At 54.9% G+C, this 21,726-nt stretch overlaps 1 protein-coding gene across 11 annotated transcripts in view; it reads left to right on the top strand.

The window, feature by feature from the left end:
* The first annotated feature begins 19,009 nt into the window (after positions 1-19,009).
* Positions 19,010-21,726, top strand: part of PRODH (proline dehydrogenase 1) — a 73,492-nt gene continuing 70,775 nt past the window's right edge. For 6 of the 11 annotated variants that reach the window (XR_005787056.1, XR_005787053.1, XR_005787055.1 and 3 more), the window contains exon 1: positions 19,010-19,448. Coding sequence is in view for 4 of the 11 variants with exons in the window: in XM_040464076.1 (XP_040320010.1) it covers positions 19,158-19,448 (291 nt within the window). In the remaining 7 variants the exon portion in view is untranslated. The remainder of the gene's footprint in view (positions 19,449-21,726) is intronic. The other 5 variants (XR_005787057.1, XR_005787058.1, XM_040464074.1 and 2 more) reach the window with 3 other exon arrangements.

Below are 21,726 nucleotides of genomic sequence, written 5' to 3'. Positions count from 1 at the left end.
GAGGGAGTGGCTGCAGCCCGAAAATTCTGCTGTACATTTTTCTAGTTGCAGGAGTCAGAGGAGATGATTAAAGGTGGATTATGGTGAGATAAAAAGTGTGAGTGATGCACAGGACATAGAGAAAGTGCAAGAGCCTCAAAGACCCTGCTATGCTCTCGATGGGGTGACTCAGAAACAGGCTTCACACAGGAAACACGGAAGAGTGGAGGGATGGGCTTGGTCCTGGATCAGGAGCCCCATGGAGCCCACCCATGGCCAGTCCCAGGCCGTCCTGTGCTAGGGGCAGGGAGGAAGGGGCAGCATCTCCCCAGGCCTGTGTCCCAGGGCTTCAGGAACCCTTTGGGAGCCCAAGCAAACAATACCCCACTGTACAGATGGCAAATTGGGGGGGGTGGGGAGAGCTCGTCCAGAGTCACACAGCCATCGTGTGACATGCTGTACCCTCCACGTGCCAAGCAGAGAGAGCTGCAGAGAGACCAAAGGGAGCAAGGTCTCACCAGGGCTCAGCATGCCTCAGTTTCCCCATTGCAGCCGACTTTGAATAAGGTCCTTGTAAAAGCGTACCTGTTCCCGGGTGGGCCCAGTCAGCCACCCACAGGGCAGTGAGAGGTAGTTGGTGCACTAACCCTGTCAGGGTCAGGCCTCTAGCTGGATGGAAAGAGGGGACAGAACCTACAATCATACCAGCTACCCCTGCCCCAGCCCCAGCCTGCAGGAGAGGAAAGAAGCCTTGAAGTACCAGGCCTTTGAATTGCTGTCTCCATGGCAACGCGTGGGCACAAAGGGCCGGGCCAACAAGCAGGCAGCGGCTGCGCAAAGCTGGAAGGAGGAAGGGAATCTTTTATTTATGGGGAGGGAGCTTCGGGGAGCTGGGCTGTGCCCACACCCACAGCCAGGCCAAGATCTTGAGGCTGTGCTTTCTGTCCCATAGGCAGGCCCCTGACCTAGCACCCTCCCAGGACCACTGAGACATCCTGCCTGGCTAAGAGGACAGAGCATGGACAAATGGAGGGCAAAGCTGGGGCAAGAGTCCAGCATACATCTACCTGCAAAATGACCCCAGAGATCCCCCAGGGGTAAGGGAGTCTTCTCCACTGCGCCCCAATCTCTCTATGGCACATGTGCTAGGGCAGGTGCATGCCAGGTGTTAGGGCAGGTGCAGGCAGTGAGGAAATACAACTGAACGGGTTGCTGCAGAAATAGAACTCGGGCCGGGGCTGCTTTCCTAGTACTAATGAAGGGCCTCTCAGAAGAGGAGACCAGGAGCCAGACATGAGCAAAAGCACCAGCAATGCAAAGGCCCTGAGGCAGGACAGAACTGCCAGTATGTGAGGATAGGCAGGAAAGTCAGGGCAGATCCACCCACTGCAGCCTCTCCTTCCCACACATCTGGCCACAGGTTCCATTCCTTGGGCATCAGAGGCCCTGGGCACCAGGTGCCTTGGGTCCCGCCTGCTTCAGGCTTGGGTCCTGCCATCTACTCCTGGTGTCCAGGTGCCAACCCCACCTTCTCCTCAGTTCTGATCCCCTAAAGTGCAGGAAACTGCACACAGGGTGCCACAAGGGGGACTTCTGACCCTAGAGACCCAGGCTACAGTGCAGAAACCACCACTGTGGAGCAGAGATTTTCATTTAAAAAAATATCTGAGCCAGATTGAAGAGAGAGAGAGAGAGAGAGAGAGAGAGAGGGAGAAAGTGAGCAAGCAAGAGTAGAGATAGACATAGAGATAGAGGGGGTGTGGGAAGAGAGATGAGTGTCATAGCTCCACGGTTGATCCCCCTCCACCCCTATCCACAACAGTCCCTCCCCATCATCCCGGCCATCACATCCCATCTCCTTTCCTTGTAAAGGTCTAGATTGAGGCACTATTTTGTGAAATTGGAGAAACCTCACTGGAAATTCAAAACCAGCCATACAGTGAGCCACACATATGTTTTCCGGTTTGAGCCAAGGTTGGGGGGGGGGGGATGTGGGAGGATGCCCACCCCTAGGGTCTTCAGAGTTTATTGAGAAGCCAAATCATGGGGCTTAAGAGGGGCTTGTAGGAAATGCTGTGTCCTCTCCAATCCCGAGATCTGGTCTCAAGGTTCCTGGGAAACTGCAAGTCCTTTGGGGAGTCTGGAGCCTGGAGCCTGGAGCCTGGAGCCTGAGACCCATGTGACCGTCTGAGCTTTTGATACCTTCCACAGTGTTTCCCCCAGCTCCTGACTCCCTGAGCACCAGCCTCAGGGTGGTTTAGGGTACTTGGGGCTGTTTCCTCCTATCACATTTGGAGACAACACTTTCCCACTCCCACCTCTGCCCAGGGAGTCTGCCTCCCTCCCTGTGGGTCAGTTTGATCTCTCCTGTATTTGACTTTGGGGTCTGAACCATGAGGCAGGGGAGAGAGAGCTCCTGGGGACCAGGCAGGACTGAAGGGGAAGAGGGGAGACTCTAGCAGACAGGCCAGGGGACATGGCTCAGCCAGCACAGATCTGCACACGGTGGGGGAAGGTGGCCAAGGTGGAGTGGGCCCATAGCCCAGAACCCATTCTCCCCATGGGCACTGTGTCTGGAACAGCCCCTGGCCCCTCCATTCTAAAGATGGCACACTCCAGCCCAAGGAGTGTAAATGATGTCCGCCAAACCACACTGTCAGTGGTAACAAACGATGTATTCCAGCTGTGGCCACTGCCCACCGCTGCAGGGCTCCAGCCCAGACAAGCCCCAACTCCTCTTGATGCTCAGAAAAAAGGCTTGTGGCTGCCAAGTGCTTTCCCCCGCTTCCCATCCACACTTCTCTGATCCTAACTGAGGTCTTTCTCTTGCCAGGACCCTGCCGCCCACAGATATGGTGGGGGAGTGTCGCCGTCAATGCCACCCAGGGCTTGTCTCGTCCCTGGTGGCCTCTGTGTGGCCAGACTCTGCCCTGGACAGTCTCAGGCCCCCACACGACTTCTCTCCTGGAGCTGCTGCTAATGGGCTACCAGGCTGGGCGGTACTGTACCCTCTCCCCCTTCCTGGAAGCTGCTCTGCCAGGAGGTGCTCTCAACTGCTGGGAGACAGGGGCCACTGTCCTGCGCCTTGATGGGAAGAGGCACGAGGCTGCACTAGCTGGAGGCCTCAATCATCAGGGGCGTGGAGGAGGACCCAGTGAGGGCCATTGCTGGGGACGGTGGAGATGAGGAGGTCCAGGAAAAATAGTGACAGTATAGGAGGCCCAAGGCCGCCACCAGGGGCAGAGGGGGACGGCAGGATTAGCTTACCCCTCCAGAGAGCAGAGCCAGGTAGGAGGCCTCTGTTTGAATGGGGAGCCTGTAGCAGCAGCTCTATTCAATTTTTTGTAAGTGGGAAGTTGTTTCCGTTACTCGTCAAATCCTTTCATTACAAAATGCCCTTATCCTTGAAAACACAGCGCTTTGGAAGGAGCAAGGTGAAGCCGGGTTAGATCTGTCCCTTGTGGAGAAGGCTTGAGGTGACCACTCTGCTGGGCCCTGACTTGATGGGGCTGTTCCTCAGGGAACGTTCCCCGAATCAGAGGCCCTGCCGGCTGACAGGAGGCCTGGCATCACCAGGACCAGGGTCCTGGGCTTGAGAGTCTCATTTGCCAACTTGGGCAGTCACTTACTCTGCAGGTGTTTGCTGAGGGGCCCCACATTTGTGTCCTGGGTGGGTATCCATCCCAACACCCTGAGGAGGGAGACAGGCTTTGGAGTTTTGTTTGTACCCATTCCTAGAGGGAGCCCATATATTTCACCAGCCTCTCAAAGCTCATCAGAGACCCAACCATGGCCAGTGGCCCACGGACCTGCCTGGCCACAAGCTCAGTACCACTTCAGGACACATCAGGCCTGGCCTGTCTTCCTGGTTCTCCCCATGTGGGGCAGGGGGCTGCAGACTCTTGGTGTGGGCTCAGGAGGCTGGACAAAGGTGCTGTGGGGCTGCAGGACCTTGAGGACAAGGCTGTGGACCCAGGCAGGGGCAGTGAGCAGGGCCAAGGGGTGGCCTCCCCTGGGTAATGGAACAGGGGAGTGGGACCGTATGGGTCCCTTCAGAGTCTGGACCTGACCATCTGTGTTGAGGGCATTCTCCTCTTCTAATCAATGACTTCAAGATGGGCATCTCTGTTGGCTGGCACTGGGCCCTTTGGGGCCGCTGGGCACCTCTGGGGCTCATTGTGGGCCAATGTGATGGTTTTCAGGTGGGCACTGCCCAACCTGTCCCTCGCCTGCTCTCTGGAGGCAGAGGACCTCGAGAAGAACTACAGGGAGCCAATTATCCCCAAGGCAAGCCGGCTGCAGATAATTGGGAAGAAAGGCTTTTTAACGAGGCCGGCTCGTGGAACCGAGCACTGGGGTGCGTCCTCCCAAACTGGGACTCAGGAATTTAGTGGCTTACCATGCCCCCGTGGCTAATTGGGAGCCCCGGTGTACCACTGTCGGCCTAGGGAGGTGGTGTTTTCCTGGCAACTGAGGTGTGGGGGAGCAGATGCCTTGGGACCCTAGAAGTGAAATTTGTACCACCACCCCTCCACCTCCCAAAAGCCTCCTCATTTTTCTTTCTTAGAAAACTACAATGGTCCTTAAACCAGAGTTCACTGTGGCCTAGAACAGCCCCTTGTCTGTGGAGGGGATATTTGGATCTCATCCTGCTGACCGTGGGGTCAGCAACCACACTCCCTCCTAGGCCTCTTCGCTCCTAATTGGGAAATAGAAAAATAAAACCAAAACATGAGTTCCCTATTAAAACAGGTGGAATCCTTGTACCCTGTCCCTGACATGATTCTCCTGAATTTTCCCAACACCCCCCAGTGACCCTGAGAAGAGAGATCAGCATGGTGAACCCCAGCATGGGTGGGGGAACGGGGACTTCCTGGTTCCGGGGGCTCCTGGTTGGGGATGCAGTGCCCCTGGCTTGCTCCACCTCCTGGGGAGGATGGCTCTCCTGGGGTGGCTCCATTCACCTCTGACTTGAGAGCGGTGTGAGAGATAAATAATGAGTGTCCAGCACTCAACAAAGAGCCTGGCTAGAGCGGGGGGAGAGAGGACATGGAGCCAGTCTTTGGGCACATTCCAGACTGGGGCAATAAGGGCAAAGAAGCTTTGGTGTGAGGTAGGGGCGAGTGGGATGGACAGTGATGATACACCCACAGCGAGCCTTTGGCTCCAAGAAACGGAAAACTCACTGCAAACTGAGTGGGATGGTGAAAGGAACTTGTGGGCTTGTGTAACTGGATGGGCTTCAGGTGATGCTTGATCAGGGCTCAGCTCTGCTCATTGGGGTTTCCTCAGCTGTATTGCCCTGTGGACCCAACTCCCCATCCAGGTTGCCCACAGTCTATACCTCTAACCTAGCCATCCAGTAGCCACCCTGGGCTCCATTCTCATTGCACCAACCTGGATCATCACCATTCCCAGGGTGGGACACAGTGACTTGGCTAGCCTGGGTTCTGCCTGATCCGGACCAACTGCTGTGGCAGGGACAAGTCTGTGCTTGTCATAGGGCTCAAGCTGAGCCCAGCCAGGCTCTAGTCCTCACAACAGGAGAGGGCCAGGCCCATCAATGTCACAGCTGCTGCAGGTGGGGTAGGAATGGTGCTGGTGTGACTGGGAGGGGGGCGGCTGAGGCTCATTGTAAGTGGGTGGCCCTGGGAGATTTCTCAGGAATAAGTGGGGGCTGGAGGGCAGTTAGGAGCTTCTGTCCAGAACAGAGGTCAGCCAAGTGGTGTGGGTGAGGAGGAAGAGAAGGGAAGAAGTGTGGGTGAGTGAAGGAGAATGGGGGGCAACGTCTCTAGGGCCAGTAGTGCTGTTTAGTGGCTGGGGAGGACAGGGCTGGAGCTAGTTTTAGATAGGTCAGGTGTGGAGCCAACTGGGCCCAGGGGTGGGTCCTGGGAGTGGCCAGGCTGGAGATAGGACCGTGGACCTCACTAGTGATGGTGGTGGATCCTAGTAAAGGCCAAGACACTAGATGTGCTCACCAGAGAAAGAAAACGGACAGTGCAGGGAGGGGCCCAGGACTGGGATGGGGCCAACAGTAGAAGCAGGGAGGAGGGGGGCTTGAGACTATTGACAGCAAATTCTGGAAAACCGTCCCTGAGGCTGAGGGAGCTGATATATCTGAGCCTGGGCTGATGGGAAGGATCTGTGGAAAGTCCTGGTACCAGCAGCCTCAAAAGGGTGAGCTCCCCATCACTGGGGGATGAAAAGGGACTGACCATCACTCGTGGCAATGAAGCTCTGCAGCCCTCAAGATGCTGGGTGGCAGGGAGCCTCACATGGGCCCATCCTGGGGTCACCTCTGTTGGGACCCCCACTGGAAGTTGTTGGACCCTGAACATCCTTGGCCCAGCCATGGGGACTGTTGTGCCTTCCCTGTCTACGGAGGAGGACCTTGTCCAGAGGCGGAGCGCCTTGTGTGTCCACAAACACAAACCAGTGCCATCAGCTCACCTGCCAAGCAGGGGTCTCTGTGCTGCTGGGAGGTACATTCTTAGGGCTGTGTGGTACAGCAGCAACATAAACGTGCTTTATGGCCCCTGGGATGCGCTCATCATGAACACCACCTGAAACATTCTGGACCCTCACCCCATCCTCTGGGGCTCGGGTGTGCAGGAGGGATACCCTATGCAGGGCTCCAGGCTAGGCCAGGACAGTGTCCAGGAGGGCAACCCGCGCATGCGTGTGTGTGTGTGTGTGTGTGTGTGTGTGTGTGTGTGTGTGATGGGGAGAGAGGCGGTGAGGAAGGATGCCAAGAGCCCTGTGCTAGGGGTAGGCAGCAGGAGAATGATCTGAAGGGGAGGTGGCCCCCAGGCTAGCAGCTTGCCTGGGGTGGAGAGAGGGAGAGGTGAAACTTGCCATCCCCCTGCAGCTGCAGGTCAGGGCCTAGGTGTCCCTGAAGAAGGACAAAGTCGCAGGAGGCAGGGGGCTCTGACAAAGTGGCTCTATAACCCTCTGCTGCCCTCTGCTGGCCAGTTCTGTCATTGTGGGCCTGGCCCCTCTCTCTACTGTGGGCCTGGATCCACGGAGCCCAGGTGGTGCTGGGGGCCAGTAAGGGATTGAACCCCTGAGGTCCGAGGAGGCTGGAAGCTTGTGTCAAGCCCTATACCCAGCCTCACTTCCCCCAGGAGGTCCAGATGGATTCTATCTGGCAGAGAGCAGGGGCCAACCTGGCATATGCCCTCTGAGGCGAGGCAGCTTCGGGAGGGCCTCCTTGTGGCCACATCCTGAAACATCACCCTGTGCGCTCTGCACTATGGCTCCCGACTCTCGGCCCTTGAGGGGGCTCTAAGGGAAGCTAAGGTCAGGGCCCCCTGCCTTCTGTCTCCAACTGTACCCTGGACTTGGGTCAAGCTCCTCCAGCCCCAGCCCACCACAGGCTCACCACCCAAACCCACTGTGTAAAGAGCAGCATGTTGAAGGGAGAATGCCCCTTTATGGTGGCCCTCTCTCCGTGTGCCCAGAGCTCTATGCAAGAAAAAGTGAATTCCATCAATCTTAATGGTGTTCCATACATCCAGCGACTTCGATACTCATCCTGGTACCCGGTTCGGGTAATCAATCAGTGAGTGGTGGCTGCTGTCACAAGGTAGTAACTGCTGTTCCCCATCTCTCCATGTCTGTGGAGCTTGGTGGCTCTCAGCAGCCACAGGCTAAGCTGAGGCTGGGTCTTCACCTGTGGGCATGGTGGTAGGGTCATGAAGGGCTCAGGGCGAAAGCATTGTGACCCAGACAGAAGCCATTTACTGAAAAGCTCTTGATGCCCCAGGATATCCCTCACAGCCTCCCTCAGCACCTCCAAGGCTCCTGCTCCTCTAGGACATCACCCAGAACCTGTCCTGCTCTTTCAGCGGCAACTTGTCACATGTTCCCCGTAGCTACTACTCCTGATCTTATCCACCCTTGCTGGGTGCAGGCCAGTCCTGTGGTGGACCACATTCCCAGAAGGCTGCTGGCAGGGACGGTGCTGAAGGGGTCTGTTGGCTTCCCTGGGGCCTCTGTACCCACCGAGCTGCTATGAACTGGCACAGGGCTGTCTGGTGTTTTGAGAACTCATCTTGAAGGAGCCCCCTGGTTATGGCTTGTCCTGGGAAGCAAGCAAACAGGCCCTTTTGAGGGCAAGGATGCTATGAAGGCACCAGGAGCACAGGAGCCAGGAAGCAGGAGGGGTGGAAAGTTCCAGAAAGGAGGGCGGGTGTACATACACAACCACATGAATGGCGTGAGGTGAGAGTGCTGAGCGTGCACATGCAGGTGTGTGCGGATCTGTGCATGTACACACATGATGTGTGTGCACATGTGTGTCATGCCTACAAAGATAAGAGATTGGAGAGAGATATACAGAAATTTCAGCTCTGGCTTCCCGCCCTGGGTGCTGGGACCTCAGATGATGCTGTTGTGTCCATTACCTTTTCAGATTTTTATCAAGATGTCTACTAAAAGCTACATACTAGCTCTATAATCAGAAAGGAAATGAGCTTTTTCAAAACATCAGGTGGTGTTCAAAGCAAGCCAAGGCCTCTGAGAGGCTGAGGGTGAGGCCAGAGCTAGGTTCCTGGAAACTGGGATGAAGATTAAGGGAGAAATGGCACAGCACTGAGGGTGGGGGGACCCTGCAAGGCTCTGTTTCAGAACCATGTGTTTATGTATTACATTTCTCTACCAGCTACCCCACAACCTCTGGGTTCCCAGTCTCCACCTGGGTTCCTCCTGGCTCACCTCCTTATGGCCTGGAGGTGGGACCTTCCCACTGTGCCCCATAGCCCTGCTCTGCCCTAGGGCACCCATCCCAGTCCCTCCAGACTCACCCCTGGCCCCTGGGTCTTGCCTGGGATAGACACCCTCACTCCCCAGGGCCAGCTCCCATGTCCATGGACCCCCCAATGTCCATGGTTTCCTACTGTTCCTTCAGCCTCACCAGCTGGCAGCCTCTGGGCTTGCAGAAGACACAACTCTCCTCCCCCCAGACTCCCCCTGGCCTTTGCTTCCCCCCTGCCCCCATGTGTGTTTAAACATTAATCAGAGGAGAGGGAGGTCCATCTGGGCTGCTGTCTGTGATAACAGAGTCTAACACAAATGTCTGGGGGGCCGGGTTGTTTATGCCTTGGTGCTGGTTGCAGCCTCTTCAGGAGAGTGGCAGGATGCACAGGTGGACGTCAGCAATGTATTTTGCCGGGGGCAAAGAGGCCAAGGTCAGCATCTCTCAGCACCTGGAGGTACAGCATGTACCAACGTCAACGCATGGCCAGAGTGAGGAATGAAAATCAATGTCGGGCTGAGAGACTAGCCGCAGCTGCAGATGCACTCAGGCAGGAACAAGGACAGGGCCAGGGACACAGATGGGGTGGGGGTACCAGAGCAACTGGGGGTTCCACATGCCCTAAGAACATTTTTATTTACCTTGGGAACCTACAGGAGGGGCAGCTGGTGAATAGTGCCAGGGGAGTCCATCCACCTGGGCTCTGGACATCCCTGGTGGGGGTGGCCAGGCTTCTGGCTCACATGGAGCAAAAGTGCTGACTGGGCACTGGAGCATTTCCCAGAGAGGAGCCAGAGGCCTTGAACAGCATCCAGAGACACCTGGACAGTGCCAGTCAATCAATCTCTGATAAGTTCCTGAGAGCCTGGGTTGAAGGGCACTGGCTAGGGGTTTGCCTAGGGGCCCACATCTCCAACTCGTCCAAATTATCACACATTAAAAACCAAGCCGTAGGGTTATTTTATGGTGTTATAACTTTTGTAAAACGTGATAGAGATTCTTTATTAAAAAAAGCAATCAATACAAGCACATTACCATAAAAAACAAGTGTCAGGGTGCCTGGGTGGCTCAGTCGGTTGAGCGTCAGACTTCAGCTCAGGTCATAGCCTTGCAGTTCATGAGTTCAAGCCCCGCATCGGGCTCTGTGCTGACAAACAGCTCAGATCCTGGAGCCTGCTTCAGATTCTGTGTCTCTCCCTCTCTTTCCCTCTCCCCTGCTCATGCTCTGCCTCTCAAAAATAAATAAATGTTAAAAAAATTAATTTAAAAAAATAAAATAAAAAAAACAAGTGTCATCCTGAGTCTTGCCTTCCTCAGTTCATGTGTTCTTTTTAATTTTTATGTTTTTAATGTTTTTTAATGCTTATTTATTTTTTGAGAGAAAGAGAGAGGGAGAGAGAGGATCCCAAGCAGGCTCCACACTGTCACCACAGAGCCCAGTGCTGGGCTTGATGTCACGAACTGTGAGATGTGACCTGAGCCGAAATCAAGAGTTGGATGCCCGAGCAACTGAACCACCCAGGTGCCCCATCAGTTTGTGTGTTCTTGCCCCCTTCCCACTGCCTTTGTGGGCATACAGCTTCACCTGTAAAGGTGTTAGCACCCAAATAGATGCTCATGTTATCATTGTGTGGATGCCCCATGGTGCTCCTGGCCCTTCAACCCCAGAGGTGACATTTAAGGATATCCTGAACCATTTTTATCAGGGGGCTCGGGGAGAGGCCCCCGTCCAAGACCTCACCCAGGACCTGTGGGCCAGGCCTGCTCTGTCCCTGCCTTCAAGCGAGGTCCAGCAAGACCTGGGCTGAAATGCCTCCCACGAAGCCCAAGGAGCCAGCCCTACAGGAGGCCTGAAGCCTCTGAGAGGCTCTCGGGCAGCAGGTGGAACCAGAGCCCTCAGCCATGTTATGTGCAGCCTCCTTCCATCCCAGCTCTACCAGGGGACCCAGCTCAGTGACCCTGGTGGAAGTTCTGGTGCATCTACTGGGGTGGGGGTAGAGCAGGGTGTCCCCAACCTCCTACTCTGCCCAGACTCTCATGAGAGGCCATAGTTTGGCACCCTCAATTTGGGAGCTGGGCTCGTCCCTGCATGGCTAGAGGGCGATGAGGGGCATGAGGTACCCATGGCAAAGGGTCAGAAATCAGAAGCAGAGTCTGTGAGTCACCCCCAGGCACTTTGCTGGCTAGAGGGGCAGCTCAGGGTGAGTTTGGCTGGTAAAGGAGGGGTACCAGCCTATCCATCTCCAAGTTTCACTGTGACCCCCTGAGGCCCCAGCTCTTCCTAACCAAGCCAGAGTCCTCCTTGTCTCAACTCATCTGTCACCTCCTCTGGGAAGCCCTCCATCCCCTACATGGGGACCCAGGAAATACAGCCAGCATTGAGGCCCTTGCTGGCAGCCAGCTTGACACACACATCCAGATTGGGCTCTGGGGACACTGGACAAGCTCATCCCTGAACACCAGGGGCCACCCACCTTGAGAGGACACACTGCCAAGGACAGAGAGCAGGAGGTTCTACCGATGCAAGGCAGCTGGCTCAGTGAAGGCCATTTCCACCAGTGTCCAAAGCTATGAAAAGCTGGTCACGTAATCCAGACAGGCCAGCCCCTCGTGAGTGTCCAGGACTTCAGCCAGAAGCCACTGCTGTGCCTTTTCTTTCTATGGCTATTATTTATGCACTTAAAAATATATTTTTTTAAGTTTTTAATGTTTTTATTTATTTTTGAGACAGAAAGAGACAGAGCATGAGTAGGGGAGGGGCAGAGAGAGGGAGACACAGAATCTGAAGCAGGCTGCAGGCTCCAGGCTCTGAGCTGTCAGCACAGAGCCCGACGTGGGGCTCCAACTCATGGACTGTGAGATCATGACCTGAGCTGAAGTCGGACGCTTAACTGACTGAGCCACCCAGGCGCCCCCCAAAATATTTTTTTATCACAGAAGTCACACATGTTTTTTGGGAGAAAAAGCTTGAAATAGAGTAACAAGTAACCATTTCTGTCCTACCTCACTCCTCCTAGGAAACCCTATTGGGCCTGGGGCACCTGCCCCATGGCCTTGGGGAGATGCCAGGAGAGTCCCCTGGGGGCTCTGTGTGGGGCAGCCAGGCTCTTCTCTTTGGGGAAGTCTCCACCCAAGCTGGGGTCACCATCACAGGGCTGGAGCAGAGAGGGTGTGGCTGGCCCAGTGTCACCAAGCATTCTGGCTCCTGGTCAACCCCATAGGAGCCATATGGCATGTCTGTGACATCCTGTCCAGATATAAGGGGTGTGTGTGTGTGTGTGTGTGTGTGTGTGTGTGTGTGTGTGTGTAGGCCCTCAGAAAGGGCTGCAGGGAGGCCAAAGTCAAGCTTTTCAGGATGGCTTTGCCTCTGAGACTTGGTCCAAAACCTGTCATCCCTCCAAAGGTCCAGATCCTTGGTGACCTGCCACCACCCCCAGGCTACCAGCCACCATGCAGGAAAGCTGTGGGGGGGGGGGGGGGACACTGTCACATCCGTGTTCTTGGGATTAATGCTAGCAGGGTATCCTTTTCCACATGGGGTCCCCCTACCTGTAACCTCCTCGTCTTCAAGCCCTGCCTTGACCCCTCCAAGGAAGCAGCCAGATTTCCTCTGGGGCTCCTCCCCACTTGCAGGGGACCTGGTCTCCTGAGGCTTCCCTGAACCTCTCAGGTGTCCCACACAGATGGCAAAGGCCCAGCTCTGGTTTGTCGGCTGCTTAGTAGGTGCCAGGCCTGTGCTAAACACCTTTGGGGCCTGTTGAATCTTGGCAATGACCCTGAGGAGTGGGTACTGTGATTATTCTTACTTCCCCATACAAAAAGTCCCAAGCTCTCTCTGGTCCAAGACTGCCATCTGTGGACCGGCTCTGCCATCCATGTGCTCCTGGTGCAAGACTGTGCTGGGACATAATGGGAGCTGGGGTCACCACTGCTGTAATTGTTGTGTTATTCCAGTCTCCACTTAGCACACATTTACTTGGTCCTGTTAAAGGCATCCATCGTCTTTCCTTCCCTTCTGTTGCCAGGGGCTGAGGGCCCCTCCAGCTTGGCCCCCTTTCAAGGCCTGTGCCTACGCTGGGCTCCTACGTTCCCATTTCCCCAGGCACCACCAGCCAGGGATCCCATGGGAGGTGGTGATCCCTGTGGACCTTGACAATTGACAATTGGAAAAGGTGGAAGAGGGGCGCCTGGGTGGCGCAGTCGGTTAAGCGTCCGACTTCAGCCAGGTCACGATCTCGCGGTCCGTGAGTTCCAGCCCCGCGTCGGGCTCTGGGCTGATGGCTCAGAGCCTGGAGCCTGTTTCCGATTCTGTGTCTCCCTCTCTCTCTCTGCCCCTCCCCTGTTCATGCTCTGTCTCTCTCTGTCCCAAAAATAAAAAATAAAATAAAATAAAATAAAATAAAATAAAATAAAATAAAATAAAAAGGAAAAGGTGGAAGAAGGCTCTAGGGATAGCCACCTTGGCCTCACATCCTACTGTGAACCCTTGGGCAGGTAGCTCCTCCTCTGTTGAGCCTCAGTTTCCCCTGCACAAAATGGGGCAGTAATTGTAGCTCCTGTAGGGGAAGGTTGTGATTGCCACACTTGTGCGCATATGGAGTACCCCCTGATTTTACAAGGAATCTGGTGGGGAAGGGATGTAAGCGCCTTTTCTCACACAAACATTGGAAGTGACCATACAAGGTGGCTGGTGTGGCAAAGTGTGACTGCATTCATGTAAACGTAGTACAAAGGATCTAGCAGACAATCTTAACTTCAGGAAACACAATCATGTTTTACTAGCTCTGAAAACAATGAATAACATCTCTTAGCTAAATAGAGCTTGAGCAGAATCCATGAACGCTGGCATGGAGTGGATAAGGGATAATGTGCCGATGAGGGAATTTACAAGATGGGGGCACAAATACTGGCTTGTGTTTGGTGCAGGCTGATAACAGGAAAACTAGCCCCAAATTAAACAAATGTGAATGAATTCCTCTGCAAGCAGACGGAGCAAATATATCAGTAAAAATGGGTACAGAGCAAGCAGCAAGACGTAGTAAATCAGAATGAATTCTGACTATTCGGGTAGATAGATATTTCAGGAAATATGGGTAAGGCACATGGCAAAATAATAGCTTTGACAGAGTTCCAATGTCAAATTCACGGCTGAAGTGAAAACAAATATTTCACCAAGTATCTGTAGGAGACAGGACACGGGAGGAATTCGGAGGGAGGGCTGTCTGGGAAGAGCCATGGCACATGACTACAGCAAAAGGGGGTCTGTAAGTGTCCTGAGATGCCTGGCCAGGTGGCCTGCTAAGGTCTGTCCCCTGGGTACTTCCTCCCCAGGAGTCCCTGGCCCTGCTGACTGGCTTAACCCCGGGAGGTGACCACCAGGTGACTGCCACATGACCAAATCCACTGAGGTCTGGCCCTCTTGGATATGCCTCAGTCTTCTGAGATAGAGGACAGAAGCCCGGCCCTTTGCCTCCTGGGCTCACTTCCTGGAGACCCCCACACAAACTCCCACCAGAATTGATGGCCCTGGGGCCGTCCTTCTTTTAAAATGTGCCAGCAGCTATTCCCAGCAGAATTGCCTTCTTAGCATTGACCGAGCACCTGTGAAACTCAGTTGTTTTATTTATGTTTGTACTAGGCTGGCATCTTGCAGGCCAGTCTTATCTCTGCAAGCACACTCACAGGTAGATTATCTTCCCTGGGGATCTTGTGCACTGCGATGCTCATCCCTGTCCTGCCTCAGTCTGGAGGTGAGCAGACGGTCTTGGCGAACACTGTGTGCCCTGCCTCCGTATCCTCTCCCCAGGTCATGGGCTTCCTTAAAGCAAATGCCCTAACTGTAAGCTTTTTGCTTTTTATAACATGACAGCTTATTGGGATACAATTCACACACTATACAACTCACTTATTTCAAGGGTACAACTGAAGGGCTTTTAATATATTCACAATGTTGAGCAAACATCGCCACTATCTAGTTCTGGAACATCTAATACCCAAAGTCCATACCTATTAGTAGCAACCACTAATCTACTTTCTGTCTCTATAGATTTGCCTATTCTGGACACTTCATATAAATAGAATTACCAACATGTGGCTTTTGTGTCCAGCTTCTTTCAATCAGCATACTATTTTCTAAGTTCATCCATATCGTAGCATGCATTAGTACCTCATTCCCTTTTTATGGTTGAATAATATTCCACCATCTGAGTGTGCCACAATTTTGTTTCTCCATTTGTTCATCAGTGGACACTTGGGTTGCTTCTACCTTTTAGTTATTATGGTTATTATGACTAGTGCTGCTATGAGCCAGGATCACTTGTCACTCTCCCCCAAGGCTGCTTGCCCCTGGCTCAGGGATTGGGGGATGGTAGATGCTGTGAGAAAGGTGGAAATTGGCTAAAATTCACTGAAATTTACCAACTTCTTCATCTAGCTGTTCCCTGCAGGCTGCAAGCGGTCTACTAGGCTCCAGAACCAGAAAATAGTTGCCTAAGACAGTTTCATTTAGTTCAATTGTTGTTCATTCAGTGGAGAGATAAATGCCTGGGGCTTTCCACTCCACTGTTGTCACTGCCCGTCCTCAATTCCTTTGCTTTTGAGCCAGAGGCTACAGGGTGAACGTTTTTCTGTAAGAGGTGATGAACCCAATGCGTCCTCCTCCTAGCATGAGGTTGGACTGAGTAACCCCAGGGACTGTCCTGGGTGTCTGGGGTCCTGGTGCTAGGCTGGACCCTGTCATTGACCACCACAAGACAATGGCCATCTCATATGTGAGCTTTGCCTGGACCTAGCCTTGACCTTGTCAGTTGTGTTTTGGTTTAGACTCCTCTCTGATATTTCCTGAGTCAGAGCAGGGATGGAGATGCCTGGCATTTGCCATGAATGTTGGGGGAGAGAGCATGGGACCGTTAGACTGTGGGCTAACCTGGAATTTCATGTGCTCAGTTGTGTTGCCAAAAGTCCATATGAGCCTTCTCCATTATCAGGGCAGTGACAGGTGGCACAGCCGGTGGTGCCAAGGTACTCCCCTCTCCCTGCCCCTAATATGAGTGTATCAGAGAGAGGTCACTAGGCAGGAGCAGATAAAATCAATAAGATTCTACCCAAGATGGGCTGAGCACAGTACTGGCTCCTGGTGGGGGAGGGTTAGGGTCAGTTCTTCCCACCTTCTCCAGCCCTGTGTTTGCTGGCAGCAACACTGACTGGTGCATTGGGTTCATTGATTGGCACATGTACCTGACCACAAGGCAGGACTGTGCCTCCTGCTCAGTTGCACTGTTTCTCCTGACACATAAAGCTGGGGTGGAGGCTGAGTGCTGGGAACCTGGGTGCACTTATGGTACCTGGGTACAGATGCTGTTGGGGGAACACTGCAGCCTGGGAAGTTTGGTGTGCACAACACACAAGAGAATGTGGCCCCAAAGGGGTGTCTTCATGGGAAAGTAGGAGCCCGGATGCTGGGCAAGGGCTGGATGTGGAGCAAGGTGATTCAGGGGTCAGGGCAGGGCCCAGAGGACAGGTCTCAAACCCACAGCCACCTGCCTAGAGACTGAGTTCCCACACCACACATGCTCCTTCTTTCCTTCATTCAATAAAGGCACATTAAAGAGGCAGTGTGGGGGAACATGGCAAGTGGCTGGGACTCAGCAGTCAGGGTCACCAGTGTGAAAATTAATAAAAAGAAGTCATTTATAAATGGAGAATGGAAGCCAGCAGGGGGAGCTCTCATGCCCAAAAGGAGGAGCTGCTCACTGCCTGTCCAAACTACTTTAGCTGCTTTACTACCCTAGCAGGAGAAAGGTTTTTCTCTTCCTCCAGCAACAGGACTGCCAATGAGACTGTCACAACTCAGCCAATGAAGAGCCAGTATACTTCAGACTCCCAGTTTTCTCCAATGGACTTCTTGTTTATAACAGCTCCTCCCCAATTCCCCCCTTCCTCTATAAAAGAGCAGTACTTTCCTTTGTGCTCCAGACTTGCCTATGGTTTTGCAATTCTCTGAGATTCCCGAATAAACCCATTTTTGTTTTAACGGACAGTTTTATTTTTAAGGTTTATTTATTTTTTATTTTAGATAGAGCATGAGCAGGGGAGAGGAGCAGAGGGAGAGGGAGAATGTGAAGCAGGCTCCAAGCTCAGCACGGAGTCTGACATAAGGGCTTGATGCCAAGACCCTGGTATCATGACCTGGGCCTAATTCGAGAGTCTGACACTCAACCGACTGAGCCACCTAGGCGTCCCTATTTTTAAGGTTTAAAACCAGCAACATGTGTAAGAAGAGGGTGTTGTGGCCGAGTCGGTGCCCAGCCAGGGACATGCCTGAGGAGTAGTAGGGAGGTTGATCCTGAGGAGTAGTAGGGAGGCTGGGGTGCAGGGGGAGGGACAGGTGCCTGAGAGCAGAATTCAAGTGGCCTGGAGCTCATGGTGGGGGGGGGGGGGGGGGCTGGTGAAATGACCAGCATGGGTAAGAGAGGTATGGTGGGTGTGGGCAGGGCTGCTGATGGTGGGTGAGCCAGACAGCCATGCAGCTTTGCTATGATGGCAATGGGGAGCCCCTGAAGGATTTTCAGGAGGAGGGAAGATCATCTGTGAAAGGAAAAGTAGTCTGGTGACCACGGCCAGCTGCCAACGCTGACCTACTCTTGTGAGTTGTTTTTAAGCTGCTGTAGGAATCCCTGAGTTCCTGCCTCTAGGCCTTGACTCACCTGCCCCTTTTGTCTCTCCCTTTTTTCTCTTCAGCCCCAATGAGAGCAAGAGCCGGGAGAAAAACCATGACTGCCTCAGGAAGTCTCCCTTAGTGTACAGCAGTGGTGATGGTGTCCCTCAGGGAACATTAGTAAGGTCTGGGGGAAGGATGCTACAGCCATTGGGTGGGTAGAGGTCAAGGAGGCTGATAAACATCTTGCAATGCACAGATCCTCCCCACAACAAAGGATTATTCAGCCCTAAATGTCAACAGTGTCAAATAGTCCAGGGAATCCAAGGCCCCAAGATGCATGAAGCACCAGGTGAGTGAGGCTGAGAGAGGCTGCCACCCACAGTCAGACCCAGCTGAGGGGGTGCCAGAATATCCTGATGAGAGGTAGGAGGGGCCAAGGGGTGAGCGAAGGGGAAGAAGGTGCTAAGGCTGGCAGTCAGGGCAGGTCCCTCCCAAGAGAGGATATCTGGGGCTCCGTTGGCAGGCCACCTACAATGTTGGAAGGAAGGGCATTGGAGGCAAAGGGACAGAGGGTGGGAAGGCTTTTATGAGTGAAGGGAGGCCCAAAAGAGGTAGCAAAGCAGATGGTTTTGCTGTCAGCCCCAAGGGCAGCACTGAGGGCCTGAAGGGGTGGCTGGGGGTAGAAACTGTGGGGGCTGCAACCGTTCCAAGAGGAGGCTGGAGGTGCATGCCTGTACGTTGGGTGGGCGGTGGGACCAGACGGACGGGAGAGGAACAGAACTGGGCAAGCCCTTAATGGGCCTCCTTTCCCCGCTCACGCCATAGGTCTGGGAAGGAGGCCAGATGGCCTCCTTAAACGTCCCTGTACGCACGAGGAACGACACCACATTACAGCCTTAATGGCTTCTACGTCCTCCCGGCCTCAGCTGTGAGTCCGTGAGGCTCAACGACCACGCAGGAGCCCAGGTATGCAGGTGTGTGATGGCGCCGACGCGCGGGCTCCGGACCCACAGGGCCAGCATGTGGACCGGGGAAACTCAGGGAGAAATCGCACACTTGGTTGCGGACCCAGTCCCTGGAGGCGCGGAGTCTCTTAGGGGTAAGATGAAGCTGGGAATAGGCATCCAAGAAGGCAGGGTCTTCTTTGAGGGTGTGGCCACAGGCTGAGAAGGAGGGTTTCAAGCGCGTTTGGCGCCATTGGGTGACCGAGGCGGCCGCAGAACGTACCGGATGTGGGAACTCTCAAGGGTCTGGCCTCCTAGGGGAGAGGGCGCGGCGCGGAGTCCAGGGCGGGCTTTCCCTAGCAAGGTGGCTCAGATCCTAGGCCGGGGCGGGGCCTCCCAAGGGGAGGGCGCCACTCAGGGCCTCCCGACGTGGGGGTGTGGCTCAAGGGCGGGAGGCGGTGACCCCCCAGGAGAGGGCGCGGCTCAGGGTGCGGAGCGGGGTTTCTAGGGCGGAAGGCGCGGGTCCTGGAGCGGGGCGGGACGGAACCGGACTTCACAGGGAGCCCACGCGGCACAAGGCGTGGTGCGGGGGCCTCCTGGCAAGGGGGCGTGGCTCAGGGCGCTGGGTGGGTGGGGGTCTATCGGAGAGGGCCGTGGCTCAGCATCAGGCGCGCATCCTAAGGCAGGGCGGGCGGGGCCTCCCGAAGAGAAAGCGCGGGTCCTGGGGCGGGGCCTTTAGAAGAGAGCGCGGCTGAGCTCGGGGCGAGGCGGGGCCGGCCGCGCGTACTTAAGCAGTCTTGGCGCTTGCGGACGCCCCGCCATGGCTCTGAGGTGCGTCGTTTCTGTGCTGCGCTTCGGCACTCCCCGCGTCGCCCCACTGTCCACGGCGCCCGTGGCTCGCGAGCAGTCCGCGGCTGGCGAGCAGTCCGCCGCAGGCCGGGAGGCCACTCCAGGATGCCGGGCGGCCGAAGGTGCGCGACCGCCGTTGCCCGTCGTGGACTTCGGCAACACTCAGGAGGCGTACCGCAGCCGGCGCAGCTGGGAGCTGGCGCGCAGCCTGCTGGTGTTGCGCTTGTGCGCCTCACCTGCGCTGCTGGCGCACCACGAGCAGGTGCGCCGGTGGGCATGTGGGTGGGTAGGTGCGCAGCGGAGCGCGCCGGATCCTCTGCGTGTTCCGGGAGCCGTTATGGAGTTTCGCTGTAAAGCGGGGGAGCGCCTTGAGCATTGCCTGTAGCCGGGAAGTCAGGAAGGGGAGGTGTTTCCTGCATTGTCTTTTGAGCTTCGTGAATTTTCCTAATGCCCGTTACTACCAACTAAAAACAAAGACCAGTTTCTGAATTTTTAAGCTATATGCTCCTTGTGGTGATGCAAAGTTGTCACCTGAAAATTGAGTGTTTTAAATGTTGCCTAAAAGGGAGTCTTGGTGGTATTGAAGGGTCTTGGTTTCTCAGAAACTGTGACTCAGGAGCTCGCCAGACACAGCCACTCCGAACAGTGTTGAGGGAAAATGGGAAGCCCCTTGAACTACAGCTTTTATTACTTCAATATAGTAACTTGTGAAAAGTGTGTGGGCTTTGGGGAAGTAAAAAGCAGAACGCCGTCTTAGCCACTGTCAGTCTGGGTGTATGGAGATGACAGTCATTTCAGGGTGATCCTGGAAACAGTTTGCAAAGGTGCATGTTGGTGCTAAGTGTCTGGAAGGCTCTTTATGCAGGTGGTGTTGATTTCTCAAGCGAGGCTGTGCTGAGGGTATCATAACTGCCTCCCTTGGTCCCTGAAGGAGGCGGAAGGGGCAGAACTGGAGTTATGGAGGCTTCTGGAAGTCATCTGTGTTTGCAGTAGATGTGGATGTCCTGAGGCAAATTTGTGGCTGTGGCGAGCCCAGGCCAACTGGAGAGGAGGGAAGAAAGGAACACTTGGGGTTCAAGGAAGCCTGGTGAGGGGTGGAGGTGTTGAGGACCCTTTGAGGAGCACCAGCGTCTGAAGGGCAGAAAGGAGCAGCAAGTTCTGGAGGTGCAGGGGTCAGGAGGGAGGAGGCAGCTGGGGCGGGGGTGGTGGGTGGGAACGACTAGGGGAGAAAGTGGCTGGCCATGAAGTCTCCGCGGAGGACAAGGACAGGGACCTGGCTCCTGCTGTTGGGGCATCATGGGACTGCTGGGTGGGACTGGGATGCATGGGGCAGAAGTGGTGCAGGAGCTGTGCCTGCTGCCATGTGACTGGAAGGGAGGGAGTGAAGGCTGGAGCCATCTAGGCCATATTTCTCTGAGCTTTCTTCCTTTGGATCAAAGCCAGAGAGAAGCCATCACAGCTGAAGACCGTGGGGGTGCTGTGGGTGACCACTGCCCAAGTGCCAGAAAGTGCTGGAGTGCAAGGACCACTGTAGGTACCTGGAGGTGTGGGGAGGCTTATCCCAGGCTCCCCTCCTGTCCCACCTGTGTCCTGGGGGTGCCTTCAGGGAGCCCACTAACGGCACTCTGCCCCCTGTGGGACCTGTTCCACCACAACATTGCTAGGGGTCACACTGGTGCCGTGGCCTCAGTGCCTGGTGCTGGAGGAAATGGGGCAGAGACCAGGCTGCAGGGTTGTAGGCTGCTCTTCAGAACCAGCATTTACCTTGTCCTCTGGCCTGCGGTGAAAATTCTTCCTGCTGAGCAGTGTGGGTCTGTGTGGCACCTTCGGTGGGGCGGGGTGGGGGATCATCAAATCCGTTCCCAGGGAGTATCAGCCTGCAGGAGCTCAGTTGGAGATGCTGCATTGGTTTGGCACCCAGTTTGTCCCTTCCTTGCCAGAAGACAAGAGTTTAGAAAACCCAAGTCTTCCATGACAAAGGCTTCTGTACTTGGGTATAAGCCAGTGCAGAAGAGGGTAACAGAAAGGGAAGGAGACAGGATGGATGGTGATGGTGGCCTTTGTGGGACAGAGAACTGGCTTTACCCCTTCTTGATCTGCACACATCTGTTTGAGTCTTTTACAGTGAAAGCGAGTATATGTGTTCCTGGTGTGAGTTTCTAAACCCATGAAGGATGCCCCTACCTGGAGAGGAGGGGACGCCACCCTCATCTCAGGCTGTGCCATCCAGGGATGCACCTGATGCCAGGATGGTTTTAAAGGGGCGGCTTTGCTCTGGAGATAGCTTTAAAACTGCCAGCCCTGTCCCATGTGGTTTCATAACCTTCTGTGATAGGCTGGCCTCCCCTTTGGCAGAGTGAGAGGGTAAGTGACCGGCTCAGTGACCTGGGTGGCCTTCCCTGTCATTCCCTCTGAGCCCCGCCTACACCTGAGGAGCTGGTCAGTGCGAAGTGCAGGGTGTGCGGGAGGTTATCAGCCCAGCCCCCCCCCCCCCCCACCCCGAGCCAAATTCCAGCATCTGCCTTGCTCCTGCTTCTTCT

Source organism: Herpailurus yagouaroundi, unplaced genomic scaffold (assembly GCF_014898765.1).
Source record: "Herpailurus yagouaroundi ecotype Mexico unplaced genomic scaffold, PumYag 428, whole genome shotgun sequence".
Classification (NCBI taxonomy): domain Eukaryota; kingdom Metazoa; phylum Chordata; class Mammalia; order Carnivora; family Felidae; genus Herpailurus; species Herpailurus yagouaroundi.
Note: the sequence above shows the minus strand (reverse complement) of the source record. Positions and strands in the feature narration are given on the sequence as shown.